This window comes from Oculina patagonica, chromosome 10, assembly GCF_052425735.1.
Source record: "Oculina patagonica isolate OP01 chromosome 10, crgOcupat, whole genome shotgun sequence".
Classification (NCBI taxonomy): domain Eukaryota; kingdom Metazoa; phylum Cnidaria; class Anthozoa; order Scleractinia; family Oculinidae; genus Oculina; species Oculina patagonica.
In genome coordinates, this window is record NC_135767.1 from 12,045,913 (window position 1) to 12,070,682 (window position 24,770).

A 24,770-nucleotide genomic window follows, 5' to 3' on the forward strand; every position below is an offset into this window, starting at 1 on the left:
AAGAAAAGGCGGAACTTTACAATAGGCATGAATATATTGTGCTAGTAAATTAAGGAAAAGTTGCTTCACATTATACCCAAAAGTTGCTCTAAAGTTGCTCAAATATCAAAAAGTTGCCACCAAAATTTACAAAAGTTGCTTGCTCTCTCTCTCTTTCTTCGTTTGAAATTTCATTTGATTGCGATGCCAAAATTTAAGTGACTCGAACTTCAGCAAATACCAAGATGGCCGGCGGCCAATCTCGAGCCCAGAGTGTCTCCCGGCTCCGCGGTCCGTCAGCGGTTGGTCAGCGGTAGGGTCGCCGGTACACACTCCCATCCCATACCGCTGACCGACTAGATAGACTCTGGGCTCGAGATTGGCCGGCGGCAGGCTCTATGTTGCAGCAAATAACCGCTGGATTTAAGCGCCCGTTAGATAGATAGCCGCTGTCCAGATTTTGTGGGCGTAAAGCAAGTGTTATTTTATTGTCATTTTACTGTATATCCTTAGTTGTAATAAAATCAGTTTTGATAAAATCAGTTTTAATAAAATCCTTCAAAACGAAACGACCTTTTATGGTTTGGATCGGTTTTATATCAATTTGTTGCTTAAAAGTTGCCAAGGAGGGCAAAAGTTGCCCTAGGTTGCTGGTACTACAAAAAGTTGCTAAAAACACTAAAAGTTGCTCAAAAGTTGCCGAGCACAATCTATTTATGCCTACTTTACAATGATATTGTGTTCTCATAGTGGATTTTAAAGCAGCTGCCAGTTCAAAAGCATTAGGTCTTATAAATAGCAGGTACGTTATGCGTATATGTCTCTTCGTCTTTAATGAAAGAGCAGCATTTTATTGTTCTTGGAACAGTTTTTGTTCTTGTAAAACTGAGATGTTTTAATCTTCTAATCACTGATAGTTTTTTTTTCTTTTAAGGCTTCGTTTAGTTTTTGGTGTAGTTTTAAACAAACAAACCAACAAATAAACGCCCCCCGATTATTCAATTAAGACTTGAGTTGCATGGGCAATTTGGATTGAAAATAGCCCTAGCAATGTTTCTATAGCTATTTCTACTTCTATGGAACAAGATTCGACTGTCTCCAGAACAAATGCATTGCAGATACCCGAAACAAGGATGCTGGCCAAACTGTTTCACCACAATGTAAACAGTTATTCACGCTTCTCTGACGTTCGCATTTCTTTTTAGCATTCAATATGAAACTTGATATGTTCATGAAGCCAATTTCATCATACTATTATGGTAGCTGTAAAACTAAGAGCGTTCCCATAATGCGGTAAAAAAGAAACGTCTACTGTTGCATTAAGATCAACAAAATTTGAAAAGGGGATTCGCTGTTTCTTTAGTGTTCATAACCTGCTTGTGAATTACACGCACTATATCGCATGCACTTATCCTGCGCTTCGCAATTCGAGCAAGATTATTAACTTTAAGGTAAGGAAGACAACTTTTAATGTTTGTTAACTTTGTATATACTTCTAGTTTAATGTCAAGATCGTCTGCTTTTTATTACAGCAGTTTTCAAAATTTGAATAGCTTTAATCGTTTTGTTTTATGTAAATTTGTACAAGACCCACAAGCTGAAAGCTTTGACTTTATCGTATATAAATAAAGGCTGTATCTATGTATTTATGTTTTGTGTTACGATTTTAATAACAGTTACTTTTACTTTGCCTTTAACTTTTCTTTTTTACTAAACAAAAATTAACCGAAATAAAGCAACAAAACAAAGCATTAATGCCGTTTGGGAATGAAGCCGAATTGAATTTTAACGCAGGTTTTATTTTTGTTGGTGAGCTGTCCCACCCCTTCACCTCCCCCACCCCTTCCCCTCCAATGTATATTCAAAACCGTCCAAAAGTATTTACGCCAATGTTAGTTTTCTTCCAATATATTCCTGGAATAGTCCCTCTTCTCTATATTCTAAAGAATTGCGACAACCGAAAAAGATTGATGGCAAGATTGCGTAGCTGATAATTATGTTCCTTAATTGTGGAAGTTTTCTGCCTGCAGTGCAGGCGTTTTTCGTCAGAGACAAATATTAAATGAAATGAAAATAAGGAAGTATCGATTCTTGTTGTGTACCGATCTACCAAGTGGTTTTTAATTGGTCCAGTATCTACCTTAACTAATAGTGAAATAAAGATAGCGTGTCGAAAAGAGTCACGTTTTAGCGCGACGAACAAAACATCTCGACTTAAAACTTCTTTTCAACACGAAACATTTTTTTGGTATCGCACATAGTGACACCTTTTATATATCGAAAAGTCATTTCACAGGCACATAAACCATTGTTAAACTTACAACAGCTGTTTCATGCCGTTTCCGTTTTGTTTTGAAATTTTATTTCATGAACTTACAGTAAATCTTAATGCCCACATGAAAGCAATTTTTTTTTTGGCAAACATTAAGAGATTTCCAGTTAAATTCGTCGTTTGCTTGAGGACGTTTGTCCTGTTGGACCCAAAATGACACCAGAAAAGCTAGAAAATCAGATGTTCCGTTGACAGGGCCGTAACTAGCAAGAGGCAAGACGAGGCACTTGCCTCGTCTAGATTTTAACCCAGAATTGAAAACAAAATATTTTTAGTTCAGTAAGTCCTGGAACAAACTTCTTAGTGTCAGCGCGAACAAGCCTGAAAATGTCAAATTCCTCGTGACACAGAGGAAGACAGGCTCGGCAACCAGATTAAGAACGTAACAGCGGAAGATCAGTGCTGGCGACTAGAGGCAGCCTCATACAAATCAGTTCCTGCGCTAGTGTGTAATCACGAAGAGGCTGATACGCGTATGGTTCTCCATGCTCGTCACGCGGCAGGCACGTGCATCATCCACTCTGAGGGCATTGATGTCTTTTTCCTAATGCTTGGCCACAGCCGACACCTTGAAAAGCTCTTTATAAATGAAAGGGAAGAGGTGCGAAGACCAGAATAGTGGACCTTTGTTAACAGTCTGTAGAAGCAACTCGACCCAGGCATTGACAAGCACTCACTGCTTCTTGCAATTGAAAGCTATTATCGGCATACACCCTATCACATCCACTGAGAGCTGGTCATTAATTTATTCCATTTATTCTTCATCCGCAGTTCAAATATAGGATTTCATATATTTATATTTCATCTTCATCTTTCTCGGGTAAATTACGAACCAATTTAATGACCAGCCCTCAGTTGGCTTGTTGGCTCAATTGGTTAGAGTGCTGCACCGGTATCGCAGAGGTCGGGGTTCGAGTCCCGGCAAGCCTGATTTTTTCAGGTTTATTTTCACAACTGCTTAAGTTGTGTTCATAAATGCGAGGATCTTTTCTCCATTTATTCTTCATCCGCAGTTCAAATATATGATTTCATATATTCATTATTTCAAAATATATTATGTCATTGAAACTACATTGTACTTATAAAATGTCGAGTTTACATTCTCCTACATTTAACAACGTAACAGTGTTCAATTCAAGGTGAAAACTCGACGGCCGCTCGGGCCTTGCTGACGCTAGTCCCCTCAATGAAATTGCTAAGCCTGTTATAACTTGTGTAAATATACTGCAATTAACCGGAGTACAGTCAGTGAAGGTGTATAGACAGCTATATAAGCCTCAAGAAAAGGTACAGGCACCTGTATTTGTGTTGAATACGTATGCTTGAGGAACGAGCCGACCCCGTCATGACAAGTGGTGAACTGGAAAATTCTTGTGTAACAACCTTTATTTTGATCGATATTGCTTACAAAAAAAGGCCAAAAACGATTGTGGTGATTAGAAAGTGACTTAGAAGATAATAATCTTTGAGACTAAGGGCATTTCAGTGTTTAAAGTAAATAGACAAAATTATTATTTCGCCAAAAGACGCAAAACCTGATTTTTGAGGCTCGTTCATCAAATTCCCTAAAACATAAAAGAGCCCGCCAAGCAAAGTTCTTTACAGTTTTAGCAACAAGGATATCTGTGTAAACTGACTGCTTAGTTTCTGGTCTGGAACCGATGTACTTTTGGAGAAATTCAAGGAAATATTTTCTTTGTTTTACCCGTCAACTAAATTGGCCAAAAACGTAGTTGTTAGTTGACTGTTTAGTCGTTGTAAAAATTCAATGTAGTGAAATCCCGATACAACAATGTAAGCTAGAATTATAAATTTACATTTGATCCAAGTCTTGAGCTTTACATTTTGCACATTTTATAGCATGTTCTAAATGAAAAGTTAGGTTTGGAGACACCAGCAAACAATGGGTGTTGCCATGACAAGAATAAGGTTGCAACCTTAAAAGGGGTCATTTTTGTACATCCCCTGAATATCTAACTTCATGCAAAGTTTAAGTGGGGGTCGAAAGTTTTCATTTTCCACTTTGTTTGATTTTTACAGAGAATTGCTCTTAATCCATTTACCTTGTCACAACACGTTTTTTTTTTTTTTCATTTAAAGCTTAGGTGCAATTGATTTGACACAAAAAAGTTAAAAATGAAGACGTGTTTCCCATACTCTTTGTGACAAATTATCTTGGTGGTGATAGCGAGTATAGTGGCCGGGAATAGGCAAATACGGAAGAGTTGCAACGAAATAATACGGGGTGAGTTTGGGCCAAAGAATAAAACCGTATGACAAAATGTTTAACTTGAAAGAAAGCTAAAGAGTTCTTTGTTCTATATGGGAGAAACTGGCTCTTTTGGTCCATGTACATGACTAATTTACGAATTTAAATGAAACCACGTAATTTGAGGAGCCACGAACAAATTAACAAGTTTTCGGAAAAACAAATTTGCCTACCTTCGCGTCAACTCAAACTGTTTGCTTCCAGCAGCTACTGGAAAGCCACCACTCGAGAGGACGTAAAGACATCAGTTAATCCTTAGTTAATCTTTGGAAAGAATCTTTTTTTTTTTTTCATTTAAATTCATTTCTGGCGTGAAAGTTAACTGGCCGATAACTGGACCCGGCCGAGAACTGGGCACCATACTGTAATGATTTCCAGATGAGAAAAAAGAAAATCGCTAGGCCCCGGTTGCTCAAAGGATTGATAACGCTATCCACCAAGGCCCAGTTGTTCAAAGGGTGGATAACGCTATCCACCGGATAAATCGCTATCCAGTGGATAGGTCTGCTTTATCCACCGGATAGTCATTTATCCGGTGGATAGCGTTAACCACCTTTTGAACAACTGGGCCAGTTTGGTAGAAAACATTGTCCGATATTTCGGGGCGAATGGGGAGAATGGAGAATTGATGACGTAGAAGATATGACCGTTTTGTCTTCTCTAGAAATGAAATGTGCCAAGAAATCGAAAAAATAGTTTACTGGTGTTACAAAAGCCAGGCAGTGATAAGGATGTTTCTTTATCTTGGTGTCTGAAGATAATGAGGGTGCCTCGCTTCAATCTCAATACCATTTCATAAACCTATTCACATCACCATGTTACAATATTATCGCTCTTACTGCACGCAAAATAGAGCCATTTTTAGCGCGAAAAACAAAACTGTGCGACCAAAAACTGTTCTCTTAACGCTTGAAACCTTTTATTTTGACATCGCAAGTGTAGAGAATTCTTCTTCATATCGAAATATCGAAAAATATTTCATGGGCACTTAAACCATTGTTCGATGTAAAGTAAAGTAGTTTCCTCCTGTTTCCATTTTGTTGAAAGTTTAATTCGATGCGCGTGCAGTGAATATTAATGCGAACTCCAAAGCTTTAAAAACTTCTTCTTATTTGGCAAATATTTAATGATTTGCTGTCAGTTGTCGTTTGCTTAATGGTGATTGTCCATTACTCAACTTGACGTACACATGCGTTTTACTTTAAAAGGGGACAGAACAATTTCAACAGAAGCTATCTCATGGAGAAAGTAATCCTTTATTCGAACTAGCTTATTGACGGTTTGTGTTTGCACTTATCCGTTTAAATGTTGCTTTTGTTGAAATGTCAAGATGGAATTATGAAAAATTTTATATTTGTGTAAACTATCGCTTTAAAAGACGATATGTTTGGCACGTTTTATCTTCGTAGCCCTGAGGGCGATCAACAGTGTTAAGTAATTATCTCCGCCTCTTTTAGTTGACAAACGTTTCCATGTCCATTTTCACGTTCCCTTACTTGAGGTAAACATGAAGGCATCTGGCTTGACAATGGACAGTTTTGGCTCGCATTCAAGTTTAAATTTTTATTTTCTAAAAGCCGTAATGTTGCAATTTGTACTTTCTGCTACGTAGTCAAACCTTTTTTAAGGTTAAAAAGCACCGAAAGTTTCCTTGAGTGGTTAAATTAACACTTTACGGACGTAATTTCCCTAAAAGCCTCTGTGAAGCCATTAGGAACGTCATTGTTTGTTTTCGTAAATGCGTCATTTTATTTACATGCCAACTTTCTCTACTGAGGTACTTATAAAGCAAGCAAATTGTCCACCAAACTCACAGTCGGTGACCAACCATTCTCATAGATACGACGTTTTCAATTTACGAACAAAACCTCTACGAGGACTATGGACACGGATGAGATACGAGATCTGCTTTGCACGGGCCATTTAATATCTGGAAAGTACATGGTGTTGTTTTCCACGATACAACTTTTCCTCTCTATTGCCACAATTCTGGAGAATGCGTTTATCCTAGCTGCGTTGCGCAAGGAGACGTCTCTTCATAAGCCATCGAAACTGCTGTACAGCTGCCTCGCAATCACTGATCTTCTTGTTGGTCTTATCGTAGGGCCAGCCGCTGCTGTTCATTTTATGAACTGGACAATCGATTCATTCCAATCGATAGTCCTTTGTATATACTCTGCTGCCATCGGTTTAGCCAGTTTTACAATTTTGACTTCTGTGTCATTGCTAACGCTGACAGCAATAAGTGTGGACAGACTTCTCGCTCTGTCGTTGAGGCTGAGATACAGACAAGTAGTCACTTTGAGGCGAATCCGGACACTTGTTGTCTGTGCATGGATTCCCAGTATTGCTTATGCAATAATGTTGTTTTGGGACTATAGTATCGCGAAAATGTATGGGTACACTTTACAATCACTTTGCCTTTTGGTCTCCGCTTCTTGTTACTCGAAAATCTTCCTGACACTCCACCGCCATAAAACTGAAGTATAAGTCCATGTTCACCAAAGACAACCAAATGAACGTGTACCACTGAACATAAGACGATACAGGAAAACCGTATGTACTGGAATATTGATCCTGATGACATTAGTGGTTTGTTATCTACCACATATTATAGTTACAGCCATATTCACTAGCAATGGGCCCTTTCCACTTCTTCCAGCCCTTTGGGGAATATCAGGAGCTCTTGTTTTCTTAAATTCGTCTTTAAACCCGCTTCTTTATTGCTGGAGGATCCGAGAAGTGAGGCAAGCAGTAAAGATGACAATAAGGCAGGTGTTGTGTCTTTCGGATTAATTAGTTTAACGAGAGTCATTTCATAGCTTAGGCCCCGCTGATACGAATACATTTTCGTGTCCTTCAATGTTTTTTTTGCCTACGCTAATCTTTTCTTGGGAACCGATGTATTTCCAAAACGCTTCCAAATGGTGAAGACTTTTGAACACACAGTCTTATCGTTCAAAGGCGCTATCGCATGGACTTATAGCTTCACGATGTCAAATATATCATTTCCTTTAACATGTATTAGTCAAATATTCTAAAGGGGTGTGCATTATTTCATGTACGAAAATAAGGAAATAGGTTCGGCGGCAGCTTCTAAAATTTTATGTATATTATGACATAAACGTAGAAACGTCAAAAAAAAAGAAAAGGCGGAACTTTACAATGATATTGTGTTCTCATAGTTGATTTTAAAGCAGCTGCCAGTTGAAAAGCATTAGGTCTTATAAATAGCAGGTACGTAATGCGTATATGTCTCTTCGTCTTTTATGGACATTTAACTTGTTTAATGAAAGAGCAGCATTTTATTGTTCTTGGAACAGTTTTTGTTCTTGTAAAACTGAGATGTTTTAATCTTCTAATCACTGATAGTTTTTTTTTTCTTTTAAGGCTTCGTTTAGTTTTTGGTGTAGTTTTAAACAAACAAACCAACAAATAAACGCCCCCCGATTTTTCAATTAAGACTTGAGTTGCATGGGCAATTTGGATTGAAAATAGCCCTAGCAATGTTTCTATGGCTATTTCTACTTCTATGGAACAAGATTCGACTTGCTCCAGAACAAATGCATTGCAGATACCCGAAACAAGGATGCTGGCCAAACTGTTTCACCACAATGTAAACAGTTATTCACGCTTCTCTGACGTTCGCATTTCTTTTTAACATTCAATATGAAACTTGATATGTTCATGAAGCCAATTTCATCATACTATTATGGTAGCTGTAGTGCAGTAGCACTCTTTGATCTGCTCCAGTGCGGCAAACCAGTAAGCACCATCACAGCCAAACCTTAAAAAATTGTTAAACTTAATTTATAGATTTAGGCAAGCCTAAAAGGGGAGCTTCCCCTCAGTTTATTAAATTTTTACTGGAGTTTCAATTTTTCCATTTTGATAAATATGCGGTCAAAAGGTGCAAGACAAACATAAATATATCATAGTTAAAATAATCAGTTTATGTCTTACAACAAAAATAATAATCTCGAGGCAGAACAACTCATGGCCTAAAAATTAATGAAGAGTTTATTTATAAGAATATAGAGAATAGTTTTACGATCCTCTTATCGTTATGGTTTATATACAAAAGAGACGTCAATAAATTCCATGGATAAGTATTTGTCTTAACATCGATGCACTCAAATTGGTTGCTCACGTACGCAAATTTAAAACTTATGTGTGGTGGTGTTTTTTTTTTTATTTCCTGCCGTGTGCACAGTTTAAACAAATTTCAATGTACACTAAATCATTTCTATACAGTGTAATTATTCAGTGTAATACTGAGCTTCACTTAAGCAAAAAAATTGCTTGAACTACTTTTAAAAAATTGGAGTCAGTTTGTATTTGTGTTACTTGTGGAAGTTATATGCCTGCCGTGCACGCGTTTTTCGTCCAGAGACAAATATTAAATGAAATGAAAATAAGGAAGTATCAATTCTTGTTGTGTACTGATCTACCAAGTGGTTTTTAATTGGTTCAGTATCTACCTTAACAGACAGTGAAATAAAGATAGAAAATTAGACAGAACTTTGAGTGGCATTCTATTTTTCATTGATTTTCTATTAGAAATTGCTTTGCCTCTTTAGCCAATGATGTTTCCTTACAGCTTTAGTGCTTATCAAATTACTGATTGTTTTTTTTTTTTTTTTTTTTGCTTTTTTAAACAATCTACTCTTCCAAAATTCAAAGACAATAATGAGGATAAAAAATAAAATTATCAGCTAAGTTCAAAAAGTGTCCGATATATATGTCGGGGAGACTGGGGAGAATCGATAATTTATGTCGTAGAAGATATGTCTTCTTCAGGTCAAAAGAGCCTAGAAAGCAAAACAAAATCGTTTTCTGCCCTCAAAGGGTGCTTTGGTTTAATCTGATTAGCACATGACATTTCATAAGCCAATTCACATAAGAATATTACAATATTATTATCAATACACGGGGCCAAATTGAAAACCGCCCTATTGAAAACACGCGCTTTGCGGGCCGTTAATGCATTAACGGCCCTGCAGCTGATTGGTTCTCGGTTCATCATCCGATTAATTTTAACCAATCAGCGTCGCTAACGCGGGAAAACCATTCAGGTGCGTACGCGTACAGCAAGCTTTGAAGTTAGTGCAGTCTCGAACAGTTTCTCGCGAAGTAATCGTGTTCGGAAAGAAAACTCAAAGTGTATTTGTTGAATTGGGACAAAATGCAACCAAAAAAGTCGGATTTAGAAGCAAATGCACAAGGCGAAGAGACAAAGAGAGCAACTTCTTGTTGTATTGCGAGAAACGAAACATCGTTCACTTGAATTGTGTATCTCCGCTCAAGCTAATTTAGCTAAAGCAGTTGCAGGAATTTAACGCCGAAGTTCAATCGGAAAACGTAAGTTTGTAAAGTATTATTATCCATGAATCAACCCATTGCTTAATTATTGTTTTCAGAGACACCGCAGCTAGCTCTTTTATACTACAACTACACAATAAGACATAGGCCTCAGTAGTTTCGTGTAAAATTTTCATTGCGACGAAGTACTTGTACTGTGTTATTGAAAATGTTAACTTCATTAAAATTAATGTGTTGGTTATCTGGATGTTATTTGGCCTTGTATATTGATAATAATGATAATAAAATGACTTTTTTCGGGAATATTATTTATTTGCTCCCTTGTAGTGCCATTTGTGGCCCTTGCACTTCGCGCTCGGGCCACAAATGACACTACGCGGCGCAAATAAACAATATTCCCTCGAAAAGCCATTTTATTCCCTTATAAACGCTTTTGCTGCTTGCCAAAAAGAACCACCTTTTAGCGAGTCCAACATCGCACTTAGTAAAATCATCGAAAAAAAGAAACATTCATTTCATGGGAACTTTAACCATGCGTAGTTCAATTTACAGTAAAGCAGTTTCTTGTCGTTTTCATTTTCTTTGAAAATTTAATTTGATGCACGTGCAATGAACATTGATGCGTACTCCAAATTAGCTAAAACACTTTTTGTTTTTGGCTAACATTTAATGATTTGCAGTCAGTTGTCGTTTGCTTTAAAGTAATTGTCCCTTATTCAAACTGACGTACACATACGTCTTACTTTAATAGGTAACATGATAATTTCAACAGAAGCTATCTCCGTTTATTAGAACCAGCTTATTTACGGCCTGTGTTTGCACTCATCTTTAAATGTTGCTTTTGTTTGATAAATGTCAAGATGGCATTATGAAAAATTTTTATTTTTGTTTGAACTATTGTTTTAAAAGACAATGTGTTTAGCACGTATCTACTTCGCAGGGCGGTCAACAGTGTTAAGTAATTATCTCCGCCTCTTTTAGTTGACAACAATTTCCATGTCCATTTTCACGTTCCCTTACTTGAGGTAAACATGAAGACATATGGCTTGACAATGGACAGTTTTGGCTCGCCTTCAAGTTTAAATTTTTATTTTCTAAAAGCCGTAATGTTGCAATTTGTACTTTCTGCTACGTAGTCAAACATTTTTTAAGGTTAAAAATCACCGAAAGTTTCCTTGAGTGGTTAAATTAACAATTTACGGACTTCATTTCCCTAAAAGCCTCTGTGAAGCCATTAGGAACGTCATTGTTTGTTTTCGTAAATGCGTCATTTTATTTACATGCCAACTTTCTCTACTGAGGTACTTATAAAGCTAGCAAATTGTCCACCAAACTCACAGTCGGTGACCAACCATTCTAATCGATACGACGTTTTCAATTGACGAGCAAAACCTGTACGAGGACTATGGACACTGATGAGATACGAGATCTGCTTTGCACGGGCCATTTAATATCTGGAAAGTACATGCTGTTGTTTTCCACGATACAACTTTTCCTCTCTACTGCCACAATTCTGGAGAATGCGTTTATCCTAGCTGCGTTGCGCAAGGAGACTTCTCTTCATAAACCATCGAAACTGCTGTACAGCTGCCTCGCAATCACTGATCTACTTGTTGGTCTTATCGTAGGGCCAGCCACTGCTGTTCATTTTATGAACTGGACAATCGATTCATTCCAATCGATAGTCTTTTGTATATACTCTGCTGCCATCGGTTTAGCCAGTTTTACAATTTTGACTTCTGTGTCATTGCTAACGCTGACAGCAATAAGTGTGGACAGACTTCTCGCTCTGTCGTTAAGGCTGAGATACAGAAGAGTAGTCACTTTGAGGCGAATCCGGACACTTGTTGTCTGTGCATGGATTCCCAGTATTGCTTATGCAATAATGTTGTTTTGGGACTATAGTATCGCGAAAATGTATGGGTACACTTTACAATCACTTTGCCTTTTGGTCTCCGCTTCTTGTTACTCGAAAATCGCCATAAAACTGAAGTACAAGTCCATGTTCACCAAAGACAACCAAATGAACGTGTACCACTGAACATAAGGCGATACAGGAAAACCGTATGCACTGGAATATGGATCCTGATGACATTAGTGGTTTGTTATCTACCACATATTATAGTTACAGCCATATTCACTAGCAATGGGCCCTTTTCTCTTCTTCCAGCCCTTTGGGGAATATCAGGAGCTCTTGTATTCTTAAATTCGTCTTTAAACCCGCTTCTTTATTGCTGGAGGATCCGAGAAGTGAGGCAAGCAGTAAAGATGACAATAAGGCAGATGTTGTGTCTGTCGGATTAATTAGTTTAACGAAAATCATTTCATATTTAGGCCCCGCTGATACGAATACATTTTCGTGTCCTTCAATGTTTTTTTTGCCTACGCTTATCTTTTCTTGGGAACCGATGTATTTCCAAAACGCTTCCAAATGGTGAAGACTTTTGAACACACAGTCTTGTCGTTCAAAGGCAATATCGCATGGACTTATAGCTTCACGATGTCAAAGATATCATTTTCTTTAACATGTATTAGTCAAATATTCTTAAGGGGTGTGCATTATTTCATGTACGAAAATAAGGAAATAGGTTCGGCAGCTTCTACAATTTTATGTACATTATGACATAAACGTAGAAACGTCAAAGAAAAGGCGGAACTTTACAATGATATTGTGTTCTCATAGTTTATTTTAAAGCAGCTGCCAGTTGAAAAGCATTAGGTCTTATAAATAGCAGGTACGTAATGCATATATGTCTCTTCGTCTTTTATGGACATTTAACTTGTTCATGAAAGAGCAGTATTTTATTGTTCTTGGAACAGTTTTTGTTCTTGTAAAACTGAGATGTTTTAATCTTCTAATCACTGATAGTTTTTTTTTTCTTTTAAGGCTTTGTTTAGTTTTTGGTGTAGTTTTAAACAAACAAACCAACGAACAAACGCCCCCCGATTATTCAATTAAGACTTGAGTTGCATGGGCAATTTGGATTGAAAATAGCCCTAGCAATGTTTCTATGGCTATTTCTACTTCTTTGGAACAAGATTCGACTGTCTCCAGAACAAATGCATTGCAGATACCCGAAACAAGGATGCTGGCCAAACTGTTTCACCACAATGTAAACAGTTATTCACGCTTCTCTGACGTTCGCATTTCTTTTTAACATTCAATATGAAACTTGATATGTTCTCGAAGCCAATTTCATCATACTATTATGGTAGCTGTAAAACTAAGAGCGTTCCCATAATGCGGTAAAAAAGAAACGTCTACTGTTGCATTAAGATCAACAAAATTTGAAAAGGGGATTCGCTGTTTCTTTAGTGTAGACGATAGTAAAGACCCATCAAAAGGTTTTTTTTAACAAAACGCATTAAAGAGGACAATTACAGGAAAATTCATAACCTGCTTGTGAATTACACGCACTATATCGCATGCACTTATGCTGCGCTTCGCAATTCGAGTACGATTATTAACTTTAAGGTAAGGAAGACAACTTTTAATGTTTGTTAACTTTGTATATACTTCTAGTTTAATGTCAAGATCGTCTGCTTTTTATTACAGCAGTTTTCAAAATTTGAATAGCTTTAATCGTTTTGTTTTATGTAAATTTGTACAAGACCCACAAGCTGAAAGCTTTGACTTTATCGTATATAAATAAAGGCTGTATCTATGTATTTATGTTTTGTGTTACGACTTTAATAACAGTTACTTTTACTTTGCCTTTAACTTTTCTTTTTTACTAAACAAAAATTAACGGAAATAAAGCAACAAAACAAAGCATTAATGCCGTTTGGGAATGAAGCCGAATTGAATTTTAACGCAGGTTTTATTTTTGTTGGTGAGCTGTCCCACCCCTTCACCTCCCCCACCCCTTCCCCTCCAATGTATATTCAAAACCGTCCAAAAGTATTTACGCCAATGTTAGTTTTCTTCCAATATATTCCTGGAATAGTCCCTCTTCTCTATATTCTGAAGAATTGCGACAACCGAAAAAGATTGATGGCAAGATTGCGTAGCTGATAATTATGTTCCTTAATTGTGGAAGTTCTCTGCCTGCAGTGCAGGCGTTTTTCGTCAGAGACAAATATTAAATGAAATGAAAATAAGGAAGTATCGATTCTTGTTGTGTACCGATCTACCAAGTGGTTTTTAATTGGTCCAGTATCTACCTTAACTAATAGTGAAATAAAAATAGCGTGCCAAAAAGAGTCACGTTTTAGCGCGACGAACAAAACATCTCGACTTAAAACTTCTTTTCAACACGAAACATTTTTTTGGTATCGCACATAGTGACACCTTTTATATATCGAAAAGTCATTTCACAGGCACATAAACCATTGTTAAACTTACAACAGTTGTTTCATGCCGTTTCCGTTTTGTTTTGAAATTTTATTTCATGAACGTACAGCGAATCTTAATGCCCACGTGAAAGCAATTTTTTTTTGGCAAACATTAAGAGATTTCCAGTCAAATTCGTCGTTTGCATAAGGACGTTTGTCCTGTTGGATCCAAAATGACACCAGAAAAGCTAGAAAATCAGATGTTCCGTTGACAGGGCCGTAACTAGCAAGAGGCAAGACGAGGCACTTGCCTCGTCTAGATTTTAACCCAGAATTGAAAACAAAATATTTTTAGTTCAGTATGTCCTGGAACAAGCTTCTTAGTGTCAGCGCAAACAAGCCTGAAAATGTCAAATTCCTCGTGACACAGAGGAAGACAGGCTCGGCAACCAGATTAAGTACGTAACAGCGGAAGATCAGTGCTGGCGACTAGAGGCAGCCTCATACAAATCAGTTCCTGAGCTAGTGTGTAATCACGAAGAGGCTGATACGCGTATGGTTCTCCATGCTCGTCACGCGGCAGGCACGTGCATCATCCACTCTGAGGGCACTGATGTCTTTTTCCTAATGGTTGACCACAGCCGACACCTTGAAAAGCTCTTCATAAATGGAAGGGAAGAGGTGCGAAGACCAGAATAGTGGACCTTTGTTAACAGTCTGTAGAAGCAACTCGACCCAGGCATTGACAAGCACTCACTGCTTCTTGCAATTGAAAGCTATTATAGGCATACACCCTATCACATCCACTGAGAGCTGGTCATTAATTTATTCCATTTATTCTTCATCCGCAGTTCAAATATAGGATTTCATATATTTATATTTCATCTTCATCTTTCTCGGGTATATTACGAACCAATTTAATGACCAGCTCTCAGTTGGCTTGTTAGCTCCATTGGTTAGAGTGCTGCACCGCTATCGCAGAGGTCGGGGTTCGAGTCCCGGCAAGCCTGATTTTTTCAGGTTTATTTTCACAACTGCTTAAGTTGTGTTCATAAATGCGAGGATCTTTTCTCCATTTATTCTTCATCCGCAGTTCAAATATATGATTTCATATATTCATTATTTCAAAATATATTATGTCATTGAAACTACATTGTACTTATAAAATGTCGAATTTACATTCTCCTACATTTAACAACGTAACAGTGTTCAATTCAAGGTGAAAACTCGACGGCCGCTCGGGGCTTGCTGACTCTAGTCCCCTCAATGAAAAATAGACAAAATAATTATTTCGCCAAAAGACGCAAAACCTGATTTTTGAGGCTCGTTCATCAAATTCCCTAAAACATAAAAGAGCCCGCCAAGCAAAGTTCTTTACAGTTTTAGCAACAAGGATATCTGTGTAAACTGACTGCTTAGTTTCTGGTCTGGAACCGATGTACTTTTGGAGAAATTCAAGGAAATATTTTCCTTGTTTTACCCGTCAACTAAATTGGCCAAAAACGTACTTGTTAGTTGACTGTTTAGTCGTTGTAAAAATTAAATGTAGTGAAATCCAGATACAACAATGTAAGCTAGAATTATAAATTTACATTTGATCCAAGTCTTGAGCTTTACATTTTGCACATTTTATAGCATGTTCTAAATGAAAAGTTAGGTTTGGAGATACCAGCAAACAATGGGTGTTGCCATGACAAGAATAAGGTTGCAACCTTAAAAGGGGTCATTTTTGTACATCTCCTGAATATCTAACTTCATGCAAAGTTTAAGTGGGGGTCGAAAGTTTTCATTTTCCACTTTGTTTGATTTTTACAGAGAATTGCTCTTAATGCATTTACCTTGTCACAACACGTTTTTTCTTTCATTTAAAGCTTACGTACAATTGATTTGACACAAAAAAAAGTTAAAAATGAAGACGTGTTTCCCATACTCTTTGTGACATATTATCTTGGTGGCGATAGCGAGTAGAGTGGCCGGGAATAGGCAAATACGGAAGAGTTGCAACGAAATAATACGGGGTGAGTTTGGGCCAAAGAATATAACCGTATGACAAAATGTTTAACTTGAAAGAAAGCTAAAGAGTTCTTTGTTCTATATGGGAGAAACTGGCTCTTTTGGTCCATGTACATGACTAATTTACGAATTTAAATGAAACCACGTAATTTGAGGAGCCACGAACAAATTAACAAGTTTTCGGAAAAACAAATTTACCTACCTTCGCGTCAACTCAAACTGTTTGCTTCCAGCAGCTACTGGAAAGCCACCACTCGAGAGGACGTAAAAACATCAGTTAATCCTTAGTTAATCTTTGGAAAGAATCTTTTTTTTTTTTTCATTTAAATTCATTTCTGGCGTGAAAGTTAACTGGCCGATAACTGGACCCGGCCGAGAACTGGGCACCATACTGTAATGATTTCCAGAGGAGAAAAAAGAAAATCGCTAGGCCCCGGTTGCTCAAAGGATTGATAACGCTATCCACCAAGGCCCAGTTGTTCAAAGGGTGGATAACGCTATCCACCGGATAAATCGCTATCCAGTGGATAGGTCTGCTTTATCCACCGGATAGTCATTTATCCGGTGGATAGCGTTAACCACCTTTTGAACAACTGGCCCAGTTTGGTAGAAAACATTGTCCGATATTTCGGGGCGAATGGGGAGAATGGAGAATTGATGACGTAGAAGATATGACCGTTTTGTCTTCTCTAGAAATGAAATGTGCCAAGAAATCGAAAAAATGGTTTACTGGTGTTACAAATGCCAGGCAGTGATAAGGATGTTTCTTTATCTTGGTGTCTGAAGATAATGAGGGTGCTTCGCTTCAATCTCAATACCATTTCATAAACCTATTCACATCACCATGTTACAATATTATCGCTCTTACTGCACGCAAAATAGAGCCATTTTTAGCGCGAAAAACAAAACTGTGCGACCAAAAACTGTTCTCTTAACGCTTGAAACCTTTTATTTTGACATCGCAAGTGTAGAGAATTCTTCTTCATATCGAAATATCGAAAAATATTTCATGGGCACTTAAACCATTGTTCGATGTAAAGTAAAGTAGTTTCCTCCTGTTTCCATTTTGCTGAAAGTTTAATTCGATGCGCGTGCAGTGAATATTAATGCGCACTCCAAAGCTTTAAAAACTTCTTCTTATTTGGCAAATATTTAATGATTTGCTGTCAGTTGTCGTTTGCTTAAAGGTGATTGCCCATTACTCAACTTGACGTACACATGCGTTTTACTTTAAAAGGGGACAGAACAATTTCAACAGAAGCTATCTCATGGAGAAAGTAATCGTTTATTAGAACTAGCTTATTGACGGTTTGTGTTTGCACTTATCCGTTTAAATGTTGCTTTTGTTGAAATGTCAAGATGGAATTATGAAAAAATTTATATTTGTGTTAACTATCGCTTTAAAAGACGATATGTTTGGCACGTTTTATCTTCGCAGCCCTAAGGGCGATCAACAGTGTAAAGTAATTATCTCCGCCTCTTTTAAATGACAACAATTTCCATGTCTATTTTCACGTTCCCTTACTTGAGGTAAACATGAAGGCATCTGGCTTGACAATGGACAGTTTTGGCCCGTCTTCAATTTTACATTTATATTTTCTAACGTAAACCGTAATGCTGCGATTTGTACTTTCTGCTAAGTGTTCAAACATTTTTTAAGGTTAAAAAGCACCGAAAATTTCTTTGAGTGGTTAAATTAACACTTTACGGACTTAATTTCCCTAAAAGCCTCTGCGAAGCCATTAGGAACGTCATTGTTTGTTTTCGTAAATGCGTCATTTTATTTACATGCCAACTTTCTCTACTGAGGTACTTATAAAGCTAGCAAATTGTCCACCAAACTCACAGTCGGTGACCAACCATTTTAATCGATACGACGTTTTCAATTGACGAACAAAACCTCTACCAGGACTATGGACACTGATGAGATACGAGATTTGCTTTGCACGGGCTATTTAATATCTGGAAAGTACATGCTGCTGTTTTCCACGATACAACTTTTCCTCTCTATTGCCACAATTCTGGAGAATGCGTTTATCCTAGCTGCGTTGCGCAAGGAGACTTCTCTTCATAAGCCATCGAAACTGCTGTACAGCTGCCTCGCAATCACTGATCTTCTTGTTGGTCTTATCGTAGGGCCAGCCACTGCTGTTCATTTTATGAACTGGACAATCGATTCATTCCAATCGATAGTCCTTTGTATATACTCTGCTGCCATCGGTTTAGCCAGTTTTACAATTTTGACTTCTGTGTCATTGCTAACGCTGACAGCAATAAGTGTGGACAGACTTCTCGCTCTGTCGTTGAGGCTGAGATACAGACAAGTAGTCACTTTGAGGCGAATCCGGACACTTGTTGTCTGTACATGGATTCCCAGTATTGCTTATGCAATAATGTTGTTTTGGGACTATAGTATCGCGAAAATGTATGGGTACACTTTACAATCACTTTGCCTTTTGGTCTCCGCTTCTTGTTACTCGAAAATCTTCCTGACACTCCATCGCCATAAAACTGAAGTACAAGTCCATGTTCACCAAAGACAACCAAATGAACGTGTACCACTGAACATAAGACGATACAGGAAAACCGTATGTACTGGAATATTGATCCTGATGACATTAGTGGTTTGTTATCTACCACATATTATAGTTACAGCCATATTCACTAGCAATGGGCCCTTTCCACTTCTTCCAGCCCTTTGGGGAATATCAGGAGCTCTTGTTTTCTTAAATTCGTCTTTAAACCCGCTTCTTTATTGCTGGAGGATCCGAGAAGTGAGGCAAGCAGTAAAGATGACAATAAGGGAGGTTTTGTGTCTGTCGGATTAATTAGTTTAACGAGAGTCATTTCATAGCTTAGGCCCCGCTGATACGAATACATTTTCGTGTCCTTCAATGTGTTTTTGCCTACCCTAATCTTTTCTTGAGAACCGATGTATTTCCAAAACGCTTCCAAATGGTGAAGACTTTTGAACACACGCCTTGTCGTTCAAAGGCAATATCGCATGGACTTATAGCTTCACGATGTCAAAGATATCATTTCCTTTAAAGATGAATTCCAGTCCGCACTGCGCAATCTCGGCTGCAATGTTTATCGGAGCCCAACACGAAGGAATGTTTACAAGCAAAACTAAAAATTCCGGGACAAACTTACCTTTTTCTTCATTATTAACGCCAGATATCCTTGCAGAACAAAAAATAACGAGTAGAGGAACCTTGACGCTATTTCAAACCGACGTTTCAGCTCATCGGAAATTCTTGAAGTAAACGAACTGTAATGGCGGACTAAAAAACTTCATGTATGCTGTCACCGAAGTGTAACGTTTCAACGAATTCAAAACAAAAACGAAAACAAACCCCGAGTCTGCGCAGTACGGACTGGAAATCAGCTTTAACATGTATTAGTCAAATATTCTAAAGGGGTGTGCATTATTTCATGTACGAAAATAAGGAAATAGGTTCGGCAGCTTCTAAAATTTTATGTATATTATGACATAAACGTAGAAACGTCAAAGCAAAGGCGGAACATTACAATGATATTGTGTTCTCATAGTTGATTTTAAAGCAGCTGCCAGTTCAAAAGCATTAGGTCTTATAAATAGCAGGTACGTAATGCGTATATGTCTCTTCGTCTTTTATGGACATTTAACTTGTTTAATGAAAGAGCAGCATTTTATTGTTCTTGGAACAGTTTTTGTTCTTGTAAAACTGAGATGTTTTAATCTTCTAATCACTGATAGTTTTTTTTTTCTTTTAAGGCTTCGTTTAGTTTTTGGTGTAGTTTTAAACAAACAAACCAACAAATAAACGCTCCCCGATTATTCAATTAAGACTTGAGTTGCATGGGCAATTTGGATTGAAAATAGCCCTAGCAATGTTTCTATGGCTATTTCTACTTCTATGGAACAAGATTCAACTGTCTCCAGAACAAATGCATTGCAGATACCCGAAACAAGAATGCTGGCCAAACTGTTTCACCACAATGTAAACAGTTATTCACGCTTCTCTGACGTTCGCATTTCTTTTTAACATTCAATATGAAACTTGATATGTTCATGAAGCCAATTTCATCATACTATTATGGTAGCTGTAAAACTAAGAGCGTTCCCATAATGCGGTAAAAAAGAAACGTCTACTGTTGCATTAAGGTTAACAAAATTTGAAAAGGGGATTCGCTGTTTCTTTAGTGTAGACGATAGTATATAAAGACCCATCAAAAGGTTAAAGAGGACAATTACGCATTAAAGAGGACAATTACAGGAAAATTCATAACCTGCTTGTGAATTACACGCACTATATCGCATGCACTTATGCTGCGCTTCGCAATTCGAGTACGATTATTAACTTTAAGGTAAGGAAGACAACTTTTAATGTTTGTTAACTTTGTATATACTTCTAGTTTAATGTCAAGATCGTCTGCTTTTTATTGCAGCAGTTTTCAAAATTTGAATAGCTTTAATCGTTTTGTTTTATGTAAATTTGTACAAGACCCACAAGCTGAAAGCTTTGACCTTATCGTATATAAATAAAGGCTGTATCTATGTATTTATGTTTTGTGTTACGATTTTAATAACAGTTACTTTTACTTTGCCTTTAACTTTTCTTTTTTACTAAACAAAAATTAACGGAAATAGAGCAACAAAACAAAGCATCAATGCCGTTTGGGAATGAAGCCGAATTGAATTTTAACGCAGGTTTTATTTTTGTTGGTGAGCTGTCCCACCCCTTCACCTCCCCCACCCCTTCCCCTCCAATAGCAGTTACTTTTACTTTGCCTTTAACTTTTCTTTTTTACTAAACAAAAATTAACGGAAATAAAGCAACAAAACAAAGCATTAATGCCGTTTGGGAATGAAGCCGAATTGAATTTTAACGCAGGTTTTATTTTTGTTGGTGAGCTGTCCCACCCCTTCACCTCCCCCACCCCTTCCCCTCCAATGTATATTCAAAACCGTCCAAAAGTATTTACGCCATTGTTAGTTTTCTTCCAATATATTCCTGGACCCTCTTCTCTATATTCTGAAGAATTGCGACAACCGAAAAAGATTGATGGCAAGATTGCCTAGCTGATAATTATGTTCCTGGAAGGTCTCTGCCTGCAGTGCAGGCGTTTTTCGTCAGAGACAAATATTAAATGAAATGAAAATAAGGAAGTATCGATTCTTGTTGTGTACCGATCTACCAAGTGGTTTTTAATTGGTCGTCCAGTATCTACCTTAACTAATAGTGAAATAAAGATAGCGTGCCAAAAAGAGTCACGTTTTAGCGCGACGAACAAAACAACTCGACTTAAAACTTCTTTTCAACACGAAACATTTTTTGGTATCGCACATAGTGACACCTTTTATATATCGAAAAGTCATTTCACAGGCACATAAACCATTGTTAAACTTACAACAGTTGTTTCATGCCGTTTCCGTTTTGTTGTGAAATTTTATTTCATGAACGTACAGTGAATCTTAATGCCCACATGAAAGCAATTTTTTTTTGGATAACATTAAGAGATTTCCAGTCAAATTCGTCGTTTGCATAAGGACGTTTGTCCTGTTGGACCCAAAATGACACCAGAAAAGCTAGAAAATCAGATGTTCCGTTGACAGGGCCGTAACTAGCAAGAGGCAAGACGAGGCACTTGCCTCGTCTAGATTTTAACCCAGAATTGAAAACAAAATATTTTTAGTTTAGCAAGTCCTGGAACAAGCTTCTTAGTGTCAGCGCAAACAAGCCTGAAAATGTCAAATTCCTCGTGACACAGAGGAAGACAGGCTCGGCAACCAGATTAAGTACGTAACAGCGGAAGATCAGTGCTGGCGATGTTACGGAACATTTTTCGGTAAAAAGGTAGATTTGAAACAACACAATCTTCTGTTATCGTAAAGCTAGTGTATAGGTGTTTTACACCTGCTCTTAGAACAAAGCCTTCGAATAAGAAATGAGCTCTAGGTTTTAAGGGCGTGAAAAGTAATATCCTTAGAATTTTCCATATTTGTATAGCTTACGTAAGTCAAACTGAGTTGTCGAAACGCTATTGGCTACAACTCATTTATGTCAATTGTCCTTTTGGTAATAATTTTGAGTTCTGCCTGTAAGCGAGTGAGTCAAGATCTCCATTAAACAGCATGTTCCTTAATGATGTTTTGGTCCACTTGATATAAAAGATCCCGGAAGGTGGCAGGGCACTTCCCGCTCAGCCATAGAGCTAAATCCCCGAAAAAGCCCCTGCTACATTGGTGGAGAAAGCGGTTATCAAGTGGATCAACCTACACATCAGGAATGGTAACACTACGTCTTTCAAGCTCACGCTCAAGTGAAGCGCAGAAAGAGGCAGACTCCCTCAGTGAAGCCTGACAAAGCAGTGCGTTCCCTGAGTAAATCTACTTGAATCACCGGATGGACTAAGAAAAATTACCAAGATTTGTGACTGTTTGCGATGATAGAATTATACCAGGACTTGACATTGAAAAACCAAGATAAGAAGCAAGAAAGGAACGATGAATCCAGCGACGGATGCCACTCACTCGAAGTTCCAGAAGTATGTGTTCGCTCAGTTTGACTTTCTACCCCAGCCGAAGAAAAACAATGGATTTCGTATCAGCACACCAAGGCAACCACTGACGTGGACGAAGAAAGACGAGGTCAGATAGCCCATCGCCCGGAAAGATACTACAATTGCAGCCAGAACTTAATTTCATATTGAACATGTTGATAGTGTCGTGCTTGCCAATTACAAGTATAGTTTTGAGATTCAATTTTAAGCAGAGCGTAATATTGTGACATCAATTCAAGTATTTTTTCAGTTGTACCGTTGTCGCGCATCGTTTTATTGAAGGCCAAGAGAGCCTATGTTTCAGGTTTAGGACCAGAGGAGTCCACGTTTCCGGTGTCACGAACATCGCTTAGTTAAAAAGAAGAATTCAGTCGCTACAAGTAAGTTTGAAAAGTGCAATGTTTGTCAATTGTTGGATATCGGATATCTTCGGATGCCTTTTGTTGGATCATCCTATTGCGTAGTTTTTCGTTCTATTAAGATTAAGAACTCTTCGTTAGTTTTTATAATCCTAAGTCTTGCTGTTTCTACTCCCAATTTCTTGTACAGCTGAGGACAGCTGAAACTAAGGAGGGAGGAATGTTACGGAACATTTTTCGGTAAAAAGGTAGATTTGAAACAACACAATCTTCTGTTATCGTAAAGCTAGTGTATAGGTGTTTTACACCTGCTCTTAGAACAAAGCCTTCGAATAAGAAATGAGCTCTAGGTTTTAAGGGCGTGAAAAGTAATATCCTTAGAATTTTCCATATTTGTATAGCTTACGTAAGTCAAACTGAGTTGTCGAAACGCTATTGGCTACAACTCATTTATGTCAATTGTCCTTTTGGTAATAATTTTGAGTTCTGCCTGTAAGCGAGTGAGTCAAGATCTCCATTAAACAGCATGTTCCTTGATGATGTTTTGGTCCACTTGATATAAAAGATCCCGGAAGGTGGCAGGGCACTTCCCGCTCAGCCATAGAGCTAAATCCCCGAAAAAGCCCCTGCTACAGCGACTAGAGGCAGCCTCATACAAATCGGTTCCTGAGCTAGTGTGTAATCACGAAGAGGCTGATACGCGTATGGTTCTCCATGCTCGTCACGCGGCAGGCACGTGCATCATCCACTCTGAGGGCACTGATGTCTTTTTCCTAATGCTTGGCCACAGCCGACACCTTGAAAAGCTCTTCATAAATGGAAGGGAAGAGGTGCGAAGACCAGAATAGTGGACCTTTGTTAACAGTCTGTAGAAGCAACTCGACCCAGGCATTGACAAGCACTCACTGCTTCTTGCAATTGAAAGCTATTATCGGCATACACCCTATCACATCCACTGAGAGCTGGTCATTAATTTATTCCATTTATTCTTCATCCGCAGTTCAAATATAGGATTTCATATATTTATATTTCATCTTCATCTTTCTCGGGTATATTACGAACCAATTTAATGACCAGCTCTCAGTTGGCTTGTTAGCTCAATTGGTTAGAGTGCTGCACCGGTATCGCAGAGGTCAGGGTTCGAGTCCCGGCAAGCCTGATTTTAATAATAATAATAATAATAATAATAATAATAATAATAATAATAATAATAATAATATTTAATACTTATATTGCGCTTTTTCTATAAAAATATTCTAAAGCGCTTTACAATAATTATTATTAAACTAAATTAAAAAAGTTACACAGTAAAAATGAATTTAAAATTACAATATTTACATATTAAAATTTCCAGAGTAATAGTAAAAGGTAGTAAATAATAAAATTTAAGAATCACCATATTAAATCAAATGAATAACAAATCTAACTAAAAGCCTTTCTAAATAAATATGTTTTAACAGAACGTTTAAAAGACTCGATGGATGTTTCCTGTCTTATTGGCAGAGGAAGACTGTTCCATAAGAATGGGGCAGCTATCAAAAACGCGCGATCACCCAAAGTCTTTTTCGTTTTCAGCCGAGGTCTTTCTAACAATATACCACTATTATTACGGCGTAGTTGATAATGTGAGGCCGGTAAGACAGAGACTAGGTCCTTAAGATAGCTAGGCGCTACA

The 24,770-nt window shown here is 37.7% G+C and overlaps 1 protein-coding gene and 2 pseudogenes across 1 annotated transcript; all 3 read left to right on the plus strand.

Moving 5' to 3' along the window:
- Window positions 1-6,461: 6,461 nt before the first annotated feature.
- On the plus strand, window positions 6,462-7,376 carry LOC144628463 (adenosine receptor A3-like; annotated as a pseudogene).
- Window positions 7,377-11,307: 3,931 nt separating this feature from the next.
- LOC144628453 (5-hydroxytryptamine receptor 1D-like) lies at window positions 11,308-12,206 on the plus strand (annotated as a pseudogene).
- Window positions 12,207-18,103: 5,897 nt separating this feature from the next.
- LOC144628462 (melanocortin receptor 4-like) lies at window positions 18,104-19,018 on the plus strand. The gene has a single exon (XM_078486556.1). The coding sequence runs from the start codon at window positions 18,104-18,106 to the stop codon at window positions 19,016-19,018; it is 915 nt and encodes a 304-aa protein (XP_078342682.1).
- Window positions 19,019-24,770: the final 5,752 nt, after the last annotated feature.

Excerpts from the sequence above, each read along its gene's own strand:
- LOC144628462 (XM_078486556.1), top strand. The coding sequence starts at position 18,104 with ATGGACACTGATGAGATACGAGATTTGCTTTGCACGGGCTATTTAATA.